At 37.3% G+C, this 22754-nt stretch overlaps 1 protein-coding gene across 1 annotated transcript; it reads right to left on the bottom strand.

Moving 5' to 3' along the window:
• Positions 1-15587: 15587 nt before the first annotated feature.
• On the bottom strand, positions 15588-16103 carry LOC137817518 (subtilisin-like protease SBT1.2). Its single transcript, XM_068620802.1, has one exon. The coding sequence runs from the start codon at positions 16101-16103 to the stop codon at positions 15588-15590; it is 516 nt and encodes a 171-aa protein (XP_068476903.1).
• Positions 16104-22754: the final 6651 nt, after the last annotated feature.

The following is a 22754-nucleotide window of genomic DNA, read 5'->3' on the forward strand; positions in this document are numbered from 1 at the left end:
GAGAAGAAAAACCATACCTTTGGATGATCGCAAGAGTTTGGGAAGCAGAGAATTTGAAGAAAAGGTGCGCAGAGGAAGTTCGCAGAGAGTCTGGGAGTCGAATGAAGAAGATGAAGGAACAGTAAAGGAGCGCGCCAATTTGAATAAGAGAAGCGCTAGCGACGCACAGCGCTGGCCGTCGATGGGGCCACGTGTCGCGAGATCAAGAAAGAAGTCCAAACGTTAAAGAAGCAGCACGTGAGGTGGCACGTGAGGCGGCCCCACTTGCCACGTGGACTGAGGGCACGACCACTTAGTCTCTTCGCTGAGAACGAGTTCTCGACTCGAGACTGGGGGCTTGTGATCCGATCGGTCATCGGTAGTCGATGACGTTAGCAACAGGAACCACGTGGACCACTCGCAGGGTGACACGTGGACCAGGTGGCAGAGAGGTCGGGGGACGATCGCCAAGAGCGGTGATCGGTGGTCAGTAACCAAGTGACCACCGACAGATCAGGCGGCAGAGAGGTCGGGGGACAGATCATCCAGAATGGTGATCGGTGGTCAGTAGCCAATGGCCACCACAGACCAGTCCCAGACTCGCCTGAAGGCAGAACGCGAGGAGCAAATAAACACTGACCAGTCATCGGGTGTATTTCATCGGGGTTTCGTGTTACACGCAGTTAAACTGGAACTGAGGTTCCCAGCGAGAGCGTTACGCATGGACTCGCATGAGCACCTCAGGGAATCATGCACGAGAGTGGCCTGAGGGAACCAGTAAACCATCAGTGATTGGTTATTCCCTCAACCCATTACGTGCGTGGCATCGCGAAGGGTAAGTCGCCTACGCAGAGAGCAACGTTTGGTGAGTGTGCCTAGACTAGCCACACCCGACGTTCTCCCAAGAGAATGCGATTTGCCCAGATAAGAGAAACATCCTAAGTTACTCTGCAAGGGCGTAACTTAGGCACACAAAGAGAAGCGCTAGAGCCCTTCCAGTAAGTGACACGTGTGAGGTTAGATGTGAGTTGCAGGCCTCCACGTGTCACCATCTGAGAGGGGTGCGGTCCAGACAAAAGTGCACTCCGTACCGCTAAAGGTACAGACAGGCGCAGCCAAGCGCAGAGACGCGCAGACATGCACAGACTCTCACGCTCCCACTGCTGATTCTGAAGGTACGCTTTCTCTGAAAAGCATAACAGGGTTCTGACACATGCCAGAAAAGCATAACAGAATTCTGTTATGCCCAGAAGCAGGGAAAGAGAGATAAAAGAGAGAGTCAGGGTGAGAGTGAGGGGGATACGAAAAACAGAGAGCAAGAGTTTTTCACACACATTACTAGTTTTCTAGTCTTTGGTGGTTCTGTGGACTAACTTGATCGTCGGAGTGCAAACGGCCGCTAGAGGCGCCGTCTGTGTGTTTTGCAGGTCACGTTTGGAGATCCAAGAGAAGGTTCTGAGGGTGATCCTGTAGAAAACCCAGTCGCGTAGACGGGACAAAGAGTGCTACGAAGCGATTCCTCCACGTTCGAGTTGCCGGCAGGATCAGTGTGGTATGCCCATACAATCCTTGGCACTTCCCTCGCCCACGCTCCCTTAGCTTTTTCTAGCCTTCTCTTTAGTCCTCTCAGCAAAATTCTATTCGTTGATTCTACTTGCCCATTAGTCTGGGGGTGTTCGACTGATGCGAACACTTGCTTGATGGCCACCTCTGCGCACAGGTTCCTCAACTGTTGGCTGGCGAACTGGGTTCCATTGTCAGATACCAGCCGCCTAGGCACGCCAAAACGACACACAATGTTCTTCCAAACAAAGTGTTGCACCTTGTGCGCAGTAATCTGGGCCACGGGCTCCGCCTCTATCCACTTGGTGAAGTATTCAATGGCCACGATCAAGTACTTCATCTGCCTTATCGCCAATGGGAATGGACCTAGGATGTCAATCCCCCACGTATGGAAAGGCCACGGGCTGTATATGGATCTCAACTCCTCTGGCGGCGCCTTGTGCCAATCAGCGTGTTTCTGACACTGCTTACAACGCTGGGCATGCCGCACGCAATCCTCTTTTACTGTTGGCCAGTAGAAACCTGCGCGTACCACCTTAGAAGCTAAAGACCTTCCCCCTATGTTACTCCCACAAATGCCTTCGTGTAGCTCTGCCATTATTCTGGTACACTCATCGCCGCTTACGCATGTTAGGATAAGGTGGGTGAACCCGTGTCTGAACAATACTCCATCCACTAGGGTGTATCTTGCGGCATTCCTCTTAACCTTCTTGCCCTCTTGTGGTTCCGCTAGGAGAACCCCATCCGCCAGATACCGTCTGTATGGCGTCATCCAGGTGTCTCCTTCGACTAAAGCATATTGTTCCGGCCGGTTGACCTGGGACGTCTATACGCGCAACCTCACCCGTCATCTAGGGACACCTTCCCTCTGGATACCTGCAAAGAAGGACAAAAGGGCGCCCTAGCGGCCGATTGCACTCCGACGCTCAAGTCAGCTAGCAAGAAACACCAAAAACTCTACACCTCCGTATCGGAGCACCGTGGATGGTACTCTGAAGATCCCGGAAAACAACTAGAGTGTATTCTGGGAAAGTCTGCCCAAAGTTCCAACCCCGTTTCCAACATTGAAAGCGCTATTTAAGCTACTCCAGCATTCAAAGCGCCTTAAAGCGCATTTAATTATAAAACGTTCAGCGCATTTTAGACGTTTGAACCGCTTGGGCGCATTTATAGTACCTTAAACGCTCGAAACGGAAACTGTATTAAACAACTTTAATTACCTTGCACCTGACAAAATGGCGTTTCTATTCTGACTTGGCTGTTGTACACGTTGAGGGCCTCATAGTGTTGTGACCCCATCTGAGGGTATTTCCTCGTGTGAGTCCTCCTACCTGGGAGTGCATCTGCGCAAGGGGTGACCCTTTGGGTGCCAACTCATGCCCCCAAACATCTAGTCACTCGCTTTGAGAGCGTATCTACCTTCCTCTCGTACCCTGCGCCTGGTTACCCCTTGGCGTGACCCTCTCATGAGTCGTATCTATCCCAAAGGCCTCTCTGGGGCGACATGGGCACTTCACGAGTCAGATTGCTCTCCACTAGCGCTATAACTATGGCCTTGAAGGCACTTTTCTCTTCTCATTATTGCTATCCCTTGGTTGACGGGGCTCTGAGGCTTTCCCACGGCGTCGCCCCCTCCATGGTCTTTCCTACCCATGGGTATCGGGGAGCAACACTGTGGTTGCCTTGCTCTTGTGACATTTTACCTTGGCGACGTCTTACTTTAGGGCGATGCCTCTCTTGGGCGATGTCTCTCTTCTGGGCGATACCTCTCCTGGGCGATGTCTTACACACTTCTCGGGGTTCAGCTTGAGGCGGTATTTTGCTATGGTGGCGAACAACTCCTCTAGGTCCGCCACGTGCTGCATCCTTTCCGTCAACGCCACTACCATATCATCCACGTAGGCGTACACGTTCCTCCCTAACATGGGTGCTAGGACACTGTCCATCAGCCTTTGGTAGGTGGCGCCTGCATTTTTTAGTCCAAAGGGCATCACCTTGTAACAGTAACTGCTAGTCTCCATCATGAACGCAGTTTTACTCTCGTCTCTTGGGTGCATTTTGATCTGGTTGTACCCCGATAATGCATCCAAAAAGCTAAGTACCTTGCAACCGGAGGCACTGTCCACAAGTGCGTCAATGTTGGGTATGTTGGGTTTAATAGTGCCAAAGTTCAAGAGGGGGGGTGAATTGACCTTTTAAAACTTTCTCGCAGAAACAGTGTTTAACACAGTTTTACAGAAAATAAATCAATTTATGTGAAAATGAACAGATTTATTTCAGCACTGTTTTTGTTTGAAAAGCTTTTAATTCAGCAAGGTTAATCACAAGATTATGCAGACAGAATTTTCAGATGCACACACACAGATAACAGGTTTGAAAAACAGTGTAACACAAAAACAGCAAACCTTAATTCCAATTCGTGTGATTTAGGTTCAGTTAAGGGCTTGACAATTAGTGAGACAATCTATTACACACAACCTGTTTTATTAGCCTTTAACAGATTATCAGTGTTCTTATTGAAACCAGACAGTTTTCCAGAAATTAAGAACAATGAATCAAAGAACAGCAAGCTTCAACTTTAAGTAATTGTTTAAGGTTCAATTAATAGTTTTAACAATTTCTTGAGCAACCTATCACAGCCAATCTGTTCCAGTGGCTTTTAGCAGATTTTATATGTTCTTATCAGATTCAAACAACTTTTTTAGAAATTAAGAACAGTATGCACAGTGCCCAGAGAGAACAGATTTATTTTCAATTGAACAGATTTATTTCTTCGTTGTTTTATCAATTATGCAACCTCATCCTTCATCATGAAGCACAAATTGTTCTCCTCATCTTCTGTTGAAGAACTGCTGGTTGAGGATGCTTCATTTTCCTCCCATGAGATGTAGGCTCTTCTTCCCTTGTTCCTTTCAAATTTCTTGCTGGCTGATTTGTCCCTTGTTTGATTATCTGGACAATCTGTTTTGATATGCCCTGTTTTGCCACATCCAAAGCAAGTATATTTAGAGGAATTTGAATCATTGGGTTTAGGATACCTTCTTTTCTGCTGGTTCCTATTTTTGTTTTTCTTCCTCAGGAATTTACTGAATCTTTTTGTAAGAAGACTGATTGTATCATCATTTTCAGCATCTTCTTTTTCTTCATTGATCTCATTTAGTTCAGTTGCTTTCAGTGCAAGACCTTTGGGTTTTCTCTCTGTTGTTTCCTGCTCTTTAAGTCTTTTAAACTCTAGCTCATGCTCCATCAGCTTTCCAAACAGTGCAGCAGTTCCCAACTTTGACAGATCACTGCTTTCAGAGATAGCTGTCACCTTTGGTTTCCAGCTTCTGTCGAGGCACTTCAATATCTTTATGTTGAGCTCCTCTCTGTCAAATTCTTTTCCCAAGCCAGTGAGGTGATTCACAATATGGGTGAATCTTTTCTGCACATCAGCAATGCTCTCCTCGGGTTGCATTCGGAACAGCTCATATTCTTGGATGAGCGCATGTTTCCTTGACCTTTTCACATCTTCAGTCCCCTCATGAGTAACTTCTAAGACTTCCCACATCTCCTTAGCTGACTTACATTGAAATATCCTGAAGAACTCATCCATTGTCAATGCAGAGGTTATGATGTTCTTGGCCACAAGATCATGTTGAGCCTTCCTCCTTTCGGTCTCATTCCATTCTGATCTTGGCTTTACCTTTTCTTCATCCTTGACAACCTGCATTGGCACATAAGGTCCATTGACCACAGCTTCCCAAATTAATGCATCAATGGATTCCATGAAAATTCTCATTCTAACTTTCCAAAATGCATAATTCATTCCATTGAACATAGGTGGTCTATTGACAGCAGAACCCTCAGCAAAAAGCACATTAAACTCAGACATTATTACAAACAAACTTGATTAAAATACAAGTCCTAGCTCTTGATACCAATTGTTGGGTTTAATAGTGCCAAAGTTCAAGAGGGGGGTGAATTGACCTTTTAAAACTTTCTCGCAGAAACAGTGTTTAACACAGTTTTACAGAAAATAAATCGATTTATGTGAAAATGAACAGATTTATTTCAGCACTGTTTTTGTTTGAAAAGCTTTTAATTCATCAAGGTTAATCACAAGATTATGCAGATAGAATTTCCAGATGCACACACACAGATAACAGGTTTGAAAAACAGTGTAACACAAAAACAACAAACCTTAATTCCAATTCGTGTGATTTAGGTTCAGTTAAGGGCTTGACAATTAGTGAGACAATCTATTACACACAACCTGTTTTATTAGCCTTTAACAGATTATCAGTGTTCTTATTGAAACCAGACAGTTTTCCAGAAATTAAGAACAATGAATCACAGAACAGCAAGCTTCAACTTTAAGCAATTGTTTAAGGTTCAATTAATAGTTTTAACAATTTCTTGAGCAACCTATCACAGCCAATTTGTTCCAGTGGCTTTTAGCAGATTTTATATTTTCTTATCAGATTCAAACAACTTTTTCAGAAATTAAGAACAGTATGCACAGTGCCCAGAAAGAACAGATTTATTTTCAATTGAACAGATTTATTTCTTCGTTGTTTTATCAATTATGCAGAAATGAAATTGCAGAGAGTGAGAGAGAATGAACACAAGCAGTTATACTGGTTCACTCAACTGAGCTACATCCAGTCTTCACCAAAACCAGGTGGAAATCACTAAAACACAATACAACCAAGTACAATTCCCACTGTTCTTGAAACCTACAAGAACTTAGGTACTCTTGCTGAAAAAACCTATTTCAACTCACACACACTCTCCAAGAAAACCTATCAAGAAGAGTGTTCAACCAAACAATTACAAGAAATGAGAAGTGAAACGACTACACCTAATTGAGGATACAAAGATCTGCCTTAAACCAGTAGGCAAGATTGCTAGAACAGTGGCTGCACCTCACACCAAGCTTTTGGAACCACACCAAGAACAAGCACTTTGTGATTTTTGAAATCTTTGAAGAACAAATGCTAATCCTTTGTAAACACTTAATTCTCTGCTGTCAAAACTTGTTTTTGCAAATGTATGAATTGATCTTAAACTCAGAAACAAGTTTGTATTTTATAGAAAACCAACTTATAACAGATTTTTGAAAAACAGTTAAAGTTGTTATAAAATGAACAGATTGAAAATAAAATGAACAGATTTATTTTCAAAAGCAGTTAGAGAATTTGTTAAGTGAGGAGACTTAGTAAACCATTCTGGTGCTGAGATAAAACTAAAAAACGTTTAAGCTTGACATGGCACCAGACACAAAAAGAATCTATTCATTTACAGATGAACAGATTTATTTTTCAAAACGAAAACAGAGAAACTTTATCTATTTAAAAACTCAGTCGTTTTGAAAAGAAGAATACTTAGTCAAAATACCTGATGCACAAAATCTAATTTTTACAAGACTTAGCCAAGGCATCAGTGTAAAAATGAATCTGTTTATTTAGAAAAGAACAGATTTATTTTTATGCAGTAAACGTGTTTTTTGTAAAACATGTGAAAAACAGTTTAAGAAAACTTATGCTTGTTCTTATCACATGGCCAGTGGTTATGAGGTGAGATACTCAGCAAAAAGCCCACTCTTAGACAACCTCTAAGCACTACCTAAGACACACTTAAAGCAAAGCAAAATACAAATGAAATGTACATATAAGTCTTCATCAAACACAATCTTGAAGGGGCAGCAACCATCTTCAACAATCTCTCCCTGTTTGATGGAGACAAATCCCCATAGCTAACCTCATAGCTTTGTTGCTTTAAGCACCTGCACTGCACCAGATTTTAAACCAGAAAAAAAACAGCAGTATTGCATAGCATAAGACATGGTTTTAAGGTGCAGAATTAACAGAAGGCTACTGATTCTTGTAGTAAAGCTCTGCAAGCTGTGCCTGAACCCCTTCAATCTGATCATCAAGGTGTTGAAACCTTGCATGAGTAGTCTCAAAGTATGCCCTTTGTTCTGCAGACATTACATCAAGACGATACAGCACTTGCCTTTCAAACATAGACATTGGTTCTCCTCGGTGTTCTGGAGCTTGATAGGCAACTATGGCATTTGCAGCAACTTCCTCATGTTCAGATTGGGTAGCAGGTGAGTCATCATCCATAGGAACAACTTCATCCTCATCCTCATGTTCTTCTTGAGGGTCCTTCTCCTTGAGAACCACCCACTTGTCTTCAATTTTGTGAAAACCCATTTTGGTGAGAGTTGAAGTATCAATCTCACTTACAGCTTTGATAGGGTCATTTCTCTCATTTGTAACATCAACACCAAAGTAATCAATTAATTTGGAAACAAGAATAGCATAGGGAAAACGATAATCGGCCAACCTTTTTGACTTGAGCATGTGTTCATTGATAATGAACACCCAGTTTACCTTAATCTGGTTCATGATGCAATATAGGAGAATGAGATCCTCTTCATGTAAGACAGCATGGTTTGTCCCTCTTGGAATAAGTTGCCATGCTATGATGTATGCAACTAGACGTGGAGTGAGGTTCAAATGCCCTGCATGGAACCTGTTTATACTCTCAGTAGGATTCCTCATGCAACTCTTATAATATTGCAGCTTGTTGAATTCTTGGATTCCACTGGTGTTTCCCTTTCCTACTTTCAATCCAGTATATTTTATTCCAGCCACAGAGTTCCACACCTCACTTGTGATCTTCATCTTGATTCCTTTCACATACGAGACAACATTATTCCCATCCAATGTGAGGTTAGTATAAAACACCTTAACCAAGTCAGGATAAACATTACCCGTTAATTCCAGCAGCTTTTTCAGTTTCTGGTGCTTCAACACAGCCCTTGTTTCTACAGTTTTTCAGATTTCATCCAGTTGAAATCCAGCACTTTGGGTATGTTGATCTGCTTCCTGCTTGTCTCATGAATGTAGGCATTGATGCCTTCTTCATTTCCAGCGAACCATCCTTCTAACACACCTTGAAAGGTGGTTTGCTTCCCCTTATTTTTCTGTTTCTTGGAAGAAGAAGCCATGGTTGAACCTGAATTCTTTTCTTGGTTTCAAATGGTGAGAACAGAAAGAGAATGGCCAATGTGGGTAGCAAGTATTCACACAGATTTATAGCAGAATAAATGGATTGATATGGCAATTATGAGTGGATATGCATGAAGATTTTATGCTCTGAATTTGTGCAGAGAATCTTTGAAAATATGCACCAAATATTTAGGGTCACGATGCATACACTCAAAGTCTTATTGAGCACCCAAACCATCAAATCGGTTACATAACCATGACCAAAACCGTCAAAGTTACAGAGGTTAATGCCCACTAAGTCAGTCAAGCAGTCAAAGATCAGAAATTCTCTTTCCTAGTCATCAATGCATATCAGTGCAGAAAATAAACACATTCAATTACGAATAAACAGATTTAATTTTTACTGCTAGGCACAATTGACATTTATAATACCCAATTCATTAAGCAGAAAATTAAACCTATCTTTGGCTAAAGGTTTTGTGAATAAATCAGCAAGTTGTAAATCAGTACCAATGAACTTAATATCACATGTTCCATTAGATATGTGTTCCCTTAGAAAATGATGCCTAATTTCAATGTGTTTGGTTTTTGAATGCATGACAGGATTTTTGGTTAAGTTGATTGAACTTGTATTATCACACAGCAGAGGTATATGGTTAAGTAAGATACCAAAATCATTCAATTGTTGTCTTAGCCATATAGTTTGAGCACAGCAACTCTCTGCTGCAATGTATTCTGCTTCAGCAGTGGAAAGAGCTACACAAGCCTGCTTTTTGCATTGCCATGAGATCAAGCTTGATCCAAGCAAATGACAGGTTCCACTTGTGCTCTTCCTATCAATTTTGCAACCTGCAAAATCTGAATCAGAATATCCAGTTAAGCTTAATGAAATATTACCTGGATACCACAAGCCAACTTCTTTAGTTCCTTGTAAATACTTCAAAATCCTTTTGACAGCATTGTAGTGTGATTCTTTAGGAGCAGATTGAAACATTGCACACATGCACACTGCAAACGTTATATCTGGCCTGCTGGCAGTGAGATACAGTAGTGATCCTATGATTCCTCTGTATTTGGTTTCATCAACAGAAATCCCAGCTTCATCATGATCCAAATGACAGCTTGTTGAGAAGGGTGTGCTGATTGGTTTACACTTGTCCATTTCAAATTTCTTCAGCAAATCCTTGCAATACTTAGCTTGACTTAAGAAAATGCCATCCTTGAGTTGTTTGACCTGCAAGCCTAGAAAATAGTTCAACTCACCCATCATTGACATTTCAAACTCACTGTTCATGACTTTCACGAAAGCTTCACACAATTCTCCATTGTTTGATCCAAAAATGATATCATCCACATATACTTGTACTAGAATTGAGTCAGCTCTTTTCTTCTTAATGAACAAGGTCTTATCTGATGTGCCTCTGTCATAGCCTTGTGAGGTGAGAAAATCACTTAGCCTCTCATACCATTGCCTAGGAGCTTGCTTGAGTCCATAGAGAGCCTTTTGGAGTTTGAACACATATACTGGATGTTGATGGTCTTCAAAACCTGGTGGTTGTGAGACAAATACCTCTTCATTTATATAGCCATTTAGAAAGGCACTTTTCACATCCATTTCAAATAGCTTGAACCCTTTGATGCAGGAGAAGGCAAGCAGCAGTCTAACAGCTTCTAACCGAGCCACTGGTGCATATGTCTCATCATAGTCTATTCCTTCTTCTTGATTGTACCCTTTAGCTACAAGCCTAGCCTTGTTTCTGGTGATCACTCCATGCTCATCCATCTTGTTTCTAAATACCCATTTTGTTCCAATTACATTCATCGCAGGTATTCTAGGAACAAGAGTCCAGACCTCATTAAGAGCAAATTGATTCAGTTCCTCTTGCATAGCTAAAATTCAGTTGCTGTCCTTGAGAGCTTCATTCAAATTCTTGGGTTCAACTTGAGATACAAAGGCCATTGCTTCACAGAAATTGTTCAAGGATTTTCTAGTTGACACTCCTTTCTCAATGTTCCCAATGACATTATCAAGGGTTAAGTCTCTTGGGGTTTTCCACTCTTTTGGCAAACCTGCAGCTGCAGTAGATTCTTGTCTAGCATGTATATCAGCAGTATCAAAATGAATCGATTCATTTTGATTTAAAACAGATTTAAATTCATTACTGTCAGGGTCATCAGCAGCAGTTTTAGGTATGATATGATCAGTTTCATCAAAAACAACATGCATTGATTCTTCTACTATAAGCAACCTTTTATTGAAGACTCTATATGCATGACCATTCAAAGCATAACCAATGTGCACACCTTCATCAGATTTAGCATCAAACTTACCAAGATTTTCTTTGCCATTATTCAATACAAAGCATTTACACCCAAATACCCTAAGGTGGCTTACACTAGGTTTTCTGCCCTTATACAGTTCATATGGGGTTTTCTTAAGAATTGGTCTTATTAAGGTCCTATTTAACACATAAGCTGCAGTATAAACTGCATCAGCCCAAAAATACTTAGGAAGCTTAGATTCATTTAACATAGTTCTAGCTAGTTCTTCTAGTGATCTATTTTTCCTTTCAACTAGACCATTTTGTTGAGGTGTCCTAGGGGCTGAAAAGGTGTGTGCTATCCCATGCTTCTCACAGAACCTCTCAAACTTAGCATTTTGAAACTCTCCCCCATGATCACTTCGAATTGATTTTATGCAGCAACCATTTTCATTTTGCAGAATTTTTGCTAATCTCTTAAAGGCAGAATAAGCATCATGTTTATGTGCAAGAAATAGAGTCCATGTAAATCTAGAGTAATCATCCACAACGACTAAAGCATACGAATTTCTAGCCAAGCTAGCAACTCTAGATGGACCAAATAAATCCATATGTAACACATCCAATGGATTTTTTGTAGAGACAATATCCTTTAACTTGAAAGAGGATTTGATTTGTTTACCTTTCACACAAGCATCACAAAGCCTGTTGTCCTGAAATTTAATGTTAGGTAAACCAGAAACTAAATCTTTAGATTTCAATTTATTCAAGTGATTTGTGTGTATGTGAGCCAACCTCCTGTGCCACAACCAAGACTCATCACTTATGGACAACAAACACTCATTTGAAGAGTTAGTTTCCATGATATTCAGCAGATATATGTTATTCACTCTCTTACCAGTAAACAGTACCTTACTAGATGAATTACTTGATATTGTGCAGCCTTTTGACTCAAAATTCACTTTGTATCCTTTGTCACAGAGCTGACTTATGCTGAGAAGACTATGCTTAAGTCCTTCTACATACAGCACATTCTCAATGGTTGTTAAGTTCCCTGTTCCAACAGTTCCTCTGCCCAAAATCCTCCCTCGGTTATTATCACCATAGGTTACATGTCCTTCTGCTTTGAGCTTTAAGCTGGTAAACTTTGTAAGATCTCCAGTCATATGCTTGGAACAGCCACTGTCCAAGTACCACTGGTTTTTCTTGCTGCGAATCTGCAAAACAGAATAAAAAATATACAAATGGTACCCTTTTCAGTATAGGGTCCAGCACAGATTAAAACCTTCTCTTTGGTAGCCATTTTGCTAAGTTCTTAGGAACAAGATGCTTTCTAGCAATGCAAGACCTAGATGTATGACCAGATTTCATGCAGTAAAAACAGGTTACATGAGATGCCTTTTTGCCACTGTTAAAAGTTGAAAAAACTGATGTTGCTGGAACAAAAAAACTTGAAAGCTTTTTGACATTGGTTGTATTTCCGGGGGTATAACCAAGTCCATTCTTATTGAAAACAGCATTCTGTGATCCAAGGAGAGACTCAAGGTTTTCTCTTCCCTTGGTGAAATTGGAAAGGGTTTTCAGCAAATATTCCACTTGTTTTTCCAATCTTTTGCAGTTTTCACAGTTTTTAATAGAGGCATGCAAGCAAGTCAGTTCAAGGCTTACCAAATCTGTTTTGGCCTTATGCAATTCTTCCTCAAGTGTTTTTACTTTAGGTGCCAACACATTATTTACCTTTTGCAGCTTATTACATATTATAGCTAGCCTATTGGCTTCATCATGTGCTTCCTTGAAGGCAGCAAGCAAATCATCATAGTTATCAGAATCAGCAGAAAAATTACTTACTGAATCAGAATTTGACTCCTCATCCTTCATCATGAAGCACAAATTGTTCTCCTCATCTTCTGTTGAAGAACTGCTGGTTGAGGATGCTTCATTTTCCTCCCATGAGATGTAGGCTCTTCTTCCCTTGTTCCTTTCAAATTTCTTGCTGGCTGATTTGTCCCTTGTTTGATTATCTGGACAATCTGTTTTGATATGCCCTGTTTTGCCACATCCAAAGCAAGTATATTTAGAGGAATTTGAATCATTGGGTTTAGGATACCTTCTTTTCTGCTGGTTCCTATTTTTGTTTTTCTTCCTCAGGAATTTACTGAATCTTTTTGTAAGAAGACTGATTGTATCATCATTTTCAGCATCTTCTTTTTCTTCATTGATCTCATTTAGTTCAGTTGCTTTCAGTGCAAGACCTTTGGGTTTTCTCTCTGTTGTTTCCTGCTCTTTAAGTCTTTTAAACTCTAGCTCATGCTCCATCAGCTTTCCAAACAGTGCAGCAGTTCCCAACTTTGACAGATCACTGCTTTCAGAGATAGCTGTCACCTTTGGTTGCCAGCTTCTGTCGAGGCACTTCAATATCTTTATGTTGAGCTCCTCTCTGTCAAATTCTTTTCCCAAGCCAGTGAGGTGATTCACAATATGGGTGAATCTTTTCTGCACATCAGCAATGCTCTCCTCGGGTTGCATTCGGAACAGCTCATATTCTTGGATGAGCGCATGTTTCCTTGACCTTTTCACATCTTCAGTCCCCTCATGAGTAACTTCTAAGACTTCCCACATCTCCTTAGCTGACTTACATTGAAATATCCTGAAGAACTCATCCATTGTCAATGCAGAGGTTATGATGTTCTTGGCCACAAGATCATGTTGAGCCTTCCTCCTTTCGGTCTCATTCCATTCTGATCTTGGCTTTACCTTTTCTTCATCCTTGACAACCTGCATTGGCACATAAGGTCCATTGACCACAGCTTCCCAAATTAATGCATCAATGGATTCCATGAAAATTCTCATTCTAACTTTCCAAAATGCATAATTCATTCCATTGAACATAGGTGGTCTATTGACAGCAGAACCCTCAGCAAAAAGCACATTAAACTCAGACATTATTACAAACAAACTTGATTAAAATACAAGTCCTAGCTCTTGATACCAATTGTTGGGTTTAATAGTGCCAAAGTTCAAGAGGGGGGTGAATTGACCTTTTAAAACTTTCTCGCAGAAACAGTGTTTAACACAGTTTTACAGAAAATAAATCGATTTATGTGAAAATGAACAGATTTATTTCAGCACTGTTTTTGTTTGAAAAGCTTTTAATTCATCAAGGTTAATCACAAGATTATGCAGATAGAATTTCCAGATGCACACACACAGATAACAGGTTTGAAAAACAGTGTAACACAAAAACAACAAACCTTAATTCCAATTCGTGTGATTTAGGTTCAGTTAAGGGCTTGACAATTAGTGAGACAATCTATTACACACAACCTGTTTTATTAGCCTTTAACAGATTATCAGTGTTCTTATTGAAACCAGACAGTTTTCCAGAAATTAAGAACAATGAATCACAGAACAGCAAGCTTCAACTTTAAGCAATTGTTTAAGGTTCAATTAATAGTTTTAACAATTTCTTGAGCAACCTATCACAGCCAATTTGTTCCAGTGGCTTTTAGCAGATTTTATATTTTCTTATCAGATTCAAACAACTTTTTCAGAAATTAAGAACAGTATGCACAGTGCCCAGAAAGAACAGATTTATTTTCAATTGAACAGATTTATTTCTTCGTTGTTTTATCAATTATGCAGAAATGAAATTGCAGAGAGTGAGAGAGAATGAACACAAGCAGTTATACTGGTTCACTCAACTGAGCTACATCCAGTCTTCACCAAAACCAGGTGGAAATCACTAAAACACAATACAACCAAGTACAATTCCCACTGTTCTTGAAACCTACAAGAACTTAGGTACTCTTGCTGAAAAAACCAATTTCAACTCACACACACTCTCCAAGAAAACCTATCAAGAAGAGTGTTCAACCAAACAATTACAAGAAATGAGAAGTGAAACGACTACACCTAATTGAGGATACAAAGATCTGCCTTAAACCAGTAGGCAAGATTGCTAGAACAGTAGCTGCACCTCACACCAAGCTTTTGGAACCACACCAAGAACAAGCACTTTGTGATTTTTGAAATCTTTGAAGAACAAATGCTAATCCTTTGTAAACACTTAATTCTCTGCTGTCAAAACTTGTTTTTGCAAATGTATGAATTGATCTTAAACTCAGAAACAAGTTTGTATTTTATAGAAAACCAACTTATAACAGATTTTTGAAAAACAGTTAAAGTTGTTATAAAATGAACAGATTGAAAATAAAATGAACAGATTTATTTTCAAAAGCAGTTAGAGAATTTGTTAAGTGAGGAGACTTAGTAAACCATTCTGGTGCTGAGATAAAACTGAAAAACGTTTAAGCTTGACATGGCACCAGAGACAAAAAGAATCTATTCATTTACAGATGAACAGATTTATTTTTCAAAACGAAAACAGAGAAACTTTATCTATTTAAAAACTCAGTCGTTTTGAAAAGAAGAATACTTAGTCAAATACCTGATGCACAAAATCTAATTTTTACAAGACTTAGCTAAGGCATCAGTGTAAAAATGAATCTGTTTATTTAGAAAAGAACAGATTTATTTTTATGCAATAAACGTGTTTTTTGTAAAACATGTGAAAAACAGTTTAAGAAAACTTATGCTTGTTCTTATCACATGGCCAGTGGTTATGAGGTGAGATACTCAGCAAAAAGCCCACTCTTAGACAACCTCTAAGCACTACCTAAGACACACTTAAAGCAAAGCAAAATACAAATGAAATGTACATATAAGTCTTCATCAAACACAATCTTGAAGGGGCAGCAACAATCTTCAACAATATCAATATTTCTTATAGTGTTTGTTTAAATCCAAGTCGCTTGGGTTTTGCTATCACTTTTACTCCTTTAGGTGCCATAACCTCCACTGAGTAGATGGAGTTAGGACTTCCCACATTTTGTAGTCTCTTTCTGAACATTTTTCTCCTCTTACCATCCTTACAAATCACTGATAATGAGAGATAGTTGAGGTTGAAGCCTCTATTCATCTTCATGACTACATTGTAACTCACATTTTTGTGTGTGATGCTGAATATTTCTGACCTTGTATATTCAAGTCTGCAAAGGTGGATGATATAGTCATCTGACCTAATGTCATACATAAGTCCAGGGTTCAATTCTCTTTGTGGATTCACATGTCCAACTCCCATGTCAAAAACTCTTGCTGGTTGGTTTTCATCAAGTATTGGCCTTCCAGTGTGGTTGGTTGACTCGGCTGTTGTCATGATTGTAGGTTTGATGCTGTAGGGGTCCAACTCAGGCGAGCCGAGCGAACGAGCAGCAATTCCACTAACATGAGGGCATGCCATTGAGGTTCCAGACATGACAGAGAAGTAACTCTTCTAGAATCTTCTGGAGGGCCAGTAGGGCCAAGGTTCATGCAACAATGATGTTCACTGCTGGAGCTATAACATCCTGGAGCTATCATATAATTAATGATTAAAATTATCAAAGCCATGTGAAAGGTCTCTCAAGCTTGATAGGCTAGCTAGCTAATTAGCTCGATCACTTTTGTTTGGGGATCTTCAAGTTTTTAAGTAATTATGGAATTTGCTATTTTCCATCTTCACATTAGCTTCAAGAAGAATCTACATAACTTCAGCAACCCCACCACTTGACTCTAAACCTTCCATTATAAATGAGACAGCATGAAGCAATAGTACTACTTTTATTCAATTAAAAATTGCAGAGACTAGGAAAATTCTTTCTGGAACTGGTCCTTAGGGGAGTGAGAGAGAGAAAGATATGTTCCAAGCCACACACGCTCGGATAGATTAGAAACCAGCAAAAGAGTAGACATAATTGAATAAACTATAATGGTCGATTTTCTATTAACTAATACAACTACTTCTAAGAGATTATCATAGATGACGTAAAGTTTACATGTTTGATACACACTGGTAATAATGATGATCCATACATCCAAGCTAAAGAAGCACAAATGGTTTATTATGTAGTGGATCAATTAGCTAAAGATTGGAGCATTATTAAAGCCATAAGACTTACATGACATGGGAGAAGATAATGATGTCAGTTTTCATGAATGTGAACCATTTGTACAAAACAATTTGCAAACTTTATTTGTAAATGGAGAAGGGAGTATATAGTTAACAAGGTCCTATTTTTAATTGAAAATTTGTATATTATTTTTGTTTAAACTATCATCCTTATTACTTATACATGCATTATATTAGGTAATTATGATTTATTGAATTTATAATTTGACTTGTATAAATGTTATTATTTCAAGAATACCTGAAGATGAAGAAAATATCCATCAAGAGATTATGAGACCCTCAATAACACTTTTGACCAACTCAAGTTCATAGTCAACTTCCATTTGCACTACAATCTACCATAACACCTCAATTTGCATTCGAATTTAGTAAGATGTTTGTACTTCTATTTTAATTTGGCACTCTCTTTAAAATATCTTATTTTCACATGTATTTGTTTAATTATTATGCAACACCTCATGTGAATTTTCATCCTATAGAGAATATAATAAGAAGCTTCCTCCCCCATGAACACCTCATAGGTTAGTTTCTACTACTAAGACCAATTCTGCACCCAAATTTGAATTAATTTGATAATACAAATAAATTTTTCCTTGAATCTACATCTTAACCTACACCAAGGTTACAATCTGATGAAGAAGGGGAAGAAAATGTGGGTATTGAGATGCAAACTGAACAATCAAAGCATGTTCATGTAAAAGATCACGACTTGTTGATGTCATTGGTAAGCTTGAATTAATAACATTGCAAACTCACATTGTATTTGTTTTTTATGTTCATCCTTTTAAACTAACAAGAATTTTGACAGATAGTGAAGGCAAAAAAGTTAGAAAACAATTAACAACGAATGATGTCTGGTTTTTATGATGAGAAGATTCTTGTGAACTAGAATAACAAGAACCAACCAGTTGATGATAGTGGAGCATTGTTGAATAGATTTTTAGGTTGTGTTGCAAAAATGTTAATGCATTTCCTATTAGCTATCAAAGTTGGAGGAAGATTCCTAAAGATTACAAAAAGATATACATTAGAAAACCATTCAAGTAATTGCTTTTGAATTTTCTTATGTTTTAATTGATATTATATTGTAATTAATATACTAGGAATGGGACCTTGTTCTTTTCATGTGTTTGGATATACTAGGAATTCTCGCACTCGGATATCTTCAACTACTTCTTCTTATAGAGAATTGGAAAATCAAGTTATTGAACATGCATTTTCTTATGTAAAAATTTGGTATTGTTTACTTTAGATAATCATGCCAAGATTGAAAATGTTGTGTTGAATATTATTGGGTCAACATTAAAAATTGTAGCAAATGTAGTATAATTTTTGTTGATAGATTGGTTATTTTTTTATGAGTATGGTTTTCTCACTCTTTTTCATGATAAATTGTGTTTTAATATGGGTTCCCTATTATATTAATCCAATTGGAGCAAAGAATTTTGAAACTCAATCAAACATCACTAACACTTTGGGAAAAGAGGGAAAACAAATTTATCTTTTCCCTTATATTAATAAGTAAGTTCATTTATAAGTCGTCAATTATTACTATTTCATGTTTTAAATATAGGGATCATGACAGTTACTTGTCTTATCCACGGTTGATAAGATTTTTGTGTGGTTTTGTTCCCTAACAAAAGTCATCCACACATCTAAAGCATATACTTGATGTGTAATTACACAATAAACTTAACTACGTATGCTAATTAAACATCTACTAACGCGGTTTTTTGTATTAATCATTTCATGGTGTGGATATAACATCCTCAAAGGTCGATCCAATTCAAATTATCAAAATCTGACATGGTTGATACTAAAGGTTTGTAATTTTTGTCTTAAATTTTCATTGTTTATCAATATTAACTTTTAATTTCTATTGAATTATAGTGTAATAGATACCATGAGGCTACAAATGTGGCTATTACATTATGCAATGGATTGATTGCCATTGTAAGAGCAGGCATTACAAGAGATTGGGAGCATGTAATAATATTATTATTCTTTATAATTCTTTAATATAATATATGTATCTTAACACTAATTAATGTGAATCTTATTTTACAATGCAATTCTTTATAGATTAGAGCCCACTACCTTTGTCCGCCATAGAATATGGGAGACATGTTTGAGAAAACATATTTTTCTTAATTTCTATAACTCTAGGATAATAATTAATAGTGTAGGAATATATATAAATAGATAAGAATATGTTATTAGTGTTTGTAATACATTTTTTATCAATATATTATATATATATATATATAATTTGATTCTATGAATTTATGTATCTAGCTAGCTGGGTTTTATTGAACAAGTCAATTTAGATGGGAATTAGCATTAAACAAAATTAACTAAAATAATTCCATAAAAAATGGCGGTTATGACCAAAACCATCGTTTTATAACTCTCGAGAGGGTATAAAACGGTGATTATGCTCATAACTGTTGTTTTAGTGCACCATCTGTGCTGATGTTAGGGAGGGTATAAAATAGTGGTTTTTACCATAATCGCCATTTTATAACTCATGCATGTCTTGTATATACAAGTTATGGGAAGGTGTAAAACGACAGTTATGGTCAAAACTATCGTTTTAGTGTGTCATTAACATGACGGTCAATAACTGTCGTCTTTTCCTAAAGAGAATAGACTACGTGTTGAAAAATAGCGGTTGGAAGCCACCGTTTAATGCTAAAATAACTGCCATTACCTTTTCTGCACCAGTGTTCCTTTAATCCCCCACCTAGACAACATCACATATGCTGGAAAATCAGTAATTGTCCACATCAAACAAACTTGCATGACGAAGTTATCTTTTGTTCATCATGTCATAAATGAAAATACCCTCACTCTATAGTTGTCGGAGGCCATCAATAAGTGGTTGCAAATATACATCTATTCTTTTGTTGAGTTAGTCGGACCAGGTATGAGACAACTTAGAAACATGTACGAATTGTCATACACATTTTAGTGGATAGGTTATAAAGAGTGACAAATATTCGACCAATAAAAATATGGGGATGTTGAAGCTTGGATACAAGGAGTTAATCCATCAGAACATAATCCCAATCTTACATTATGGGGTTCAACTGCAAATCCAGGATATACACTATCAAAGTGTTTCCAAGCTTTCACATCAGATGGATGTTGCAATACATCATCATCAATTATGTTTTGAAAATGCCATCACATTTGGCTTGCTGACTCCATTGAGGTATATAGTCTTTATAATCGTGGTATGATAGACGACTAAAACATTCTCTTTATGATACTCTTTTGTATGTTTTGTTATGACCCTTTGGAGGAGTACTAGGAAGACCACAAAATTTGCACTCATTTAGTTTGATGTCTTCCTTGTAATAAAACAAACATCTAGCCTCACAATAATCAATCTCGATAGCCTTCAAGCGAGAGTACAATTTTTTTTTGCTTCATCATAAGTCTTAGGTATGCAATTATCTATTGGAATTACATCAAGTAACATTTTAATGAAATAATCTAAACATTTTTCAATTGTGTGCCAATTGGTTATAGACCCAAAAGCCTTATGGCTATTGACAATTTAGGCTTAGCTGCTCCATCATAAATGGGTTTTATGAGCAAATGATAACATATCATATGGGTTTATGTACGAATTTGTCATACACATTTTAGTGGATAGGTTATAAAGAGTGACAAATATCGACCAATAAAAATATGGGGATGTTGAAGCTTGGATACAAGGAGTTAATCCATCAGAAACATAATCCCAATCTTACTTATGGGGTTCAACTGCAAATCCAGGATATACACTATCAAAGTGTTTCCAAGCTTTCACATCAGATGGATGTGCAATACATCATCTCATTATGTTTTGAAAATGCCATCACATTTGGCTTGCTGACTCCATTGAGGTATATAGTCTTTATATCGTGGTTGATAGACGACTAAACTTCTCTTTATTGATACTCTTTTGTATGTTTTGTTATGACCCTTTGGAGGCAAGTACCTAGGAAGACCACAAATTTGCACTCATTTAGTTTGATGTCTTCCTTGTAATAAAACAAATCTAGCCTCACAATAATCATCTCGATAGCCTTCAAGCGAGAGTACAATTTTTTTTTTGCTTCATTCATAAGTCTTAGGTATGCAATTATCTATTGGAATTACATCAAGTAACTTTTAATGAAATAATCTAACATTTTTTCAATTGTGTGCCAACTGGTTATAGCACCCAAAAGCCTTATGGCTATTGACAATTTAGGCTTAGCTGCTCCATCATAAATGGGTTTATGGCAAATGATATCATATCATAAAACTTTCGCGTTTCAGCGTTAGGTTGTTGTTCTTCATCTTAGATAACACTGACAGATAACACTTCATCTTAGGTTGTTGTATGCATTGTTCACCATTTCGGCTAATGACCCAAAGTCATCATCACGCCTGATGTTATCATAACTGGTGGATGCAATGTTTAAGTTAATCTCATTTGTCCCCGTTTCCGTGATAACCAACACTATAGTTGGGTTGAAAGTCATGTTGAAGGATGACTCCTGACATAAGAATGTTTGAGAATTTTCTCACGACAAAATTTCACACATGAACACCTTATCCCTCCATCTGACATGTATGAAACTATCCACTGCCTTAGAAACAAATTATGAACGTCATCTATGAAGGGTTGCCTCAATCTTCTTGAACAATCAAACATTTTATACATCCAATCTTGATCCATTGTAGTGCATGTTGATGATGAATTATCAACATCAATGTATACCCTACAACAACCTAATACTGATCATGTGCATATCAGTGCCTAATGCTTTGCGTCTGTCACATGTGAACTTTGTTGTTCAAACTTAGAGTGTAAATAGTTAAGACATACTAATTCATGTAATTAATTATCGAGTTAGTGTAAGAATTTTGTATTTGTATCCTAGACGAAAAGATACAATAATGTTCGAGTTAAATATATTACAAATTTCAATGCATCTCGTTATTTTAAATCCAATTTGTAATTCAATCATTCATTCATATATCGTAATTTTATTTTACGCGTACATATAAACCCTCTATAATTTTATTTAACATATATGTAATTTATACATTATAATTCATTTAACGTGGATACGTATAAAAATCGTGATTTCATTTAACACGTACGTATAACATTCTAATTTTATTTAATACTACTTATAAAAAGGTAATTTAATTTACGCGTTACATATTCATACTTTATATTATTTTTTAAAATATATAGTTTAAAATAGTATAGATAGAAATGTTTTATCATATTATTTTAATGTTTATATAACAATATCAAATAAAATATATTTTATTCTATTTTAAAATAACTTACATTCCTTTATATAACTTTATTAGTTTATAAATATAGTATTCTCATCTTTAAGAATTAAATTATTCAGTTGGAGTCGACACAAAACACTCACAAATATTAAAAAAGTGGATCATCATTTTTTTCCAAACCAGTGGATTTCAATAAATTTTAAATTAAACTAGGCAAATACAATAAAATAACAATATTTGATAAAAACAAAAATATAATTAATATAAAATATTAAAATTAATAAAATTTACCCACTTTCTTAATTCAATTTTTATCTATCACAATTTGTATATTTTAGTTAGTCAAAATTGAAAGTTATTTTAAAAGTCATGTAATAAAGCAATTAAAAAGCTTGGGCCATTTGCTAAAATTTGCTCTCTGCACCCCTTTTTCTTTTAAATTATATATATATATATATATATATATTAAAAAAATAAGTTTTGCTCTATGTCACTCCTGCCACCCTCTCTTTGATATTGCACTCCTGGCACTTTACTATTTGCAACATGTCTTTGAAAAGCTTGGACTATTCTGCTACCATATGTTTTTGCTCTATGTCATCCCTATTTATTTATAGACCCAACAAATTTTAACTTCTTTTAAATTATATGTGTATA

Source organism: Phaseolus vulgaris, unplaced genomic scaffold (genome assembly GCF_000499845.2).
Source record: "Phaseolus vulgaris cultivar G19833 unplaced genomic scaffold, P. vulgaris v2.0 scaffold_102, whole genome shotgun sequence".
Lineage (NCBI taxonomy): Eukaryota > Viridiplantae > Streptophyta > Magnoliopsida > Fabales > Fabaceae > Phaseolus > Phaseolus vulgaris.

Coding starts and splice junctions, on each gene's coding strand:
- LOC137817518 (XM_068620802.1), bottom strand. CDS start 16,103: ATGGCATGCCCTCATGTTAGTGGAATTGCTGCTCGTTCGCTCGGCTCG.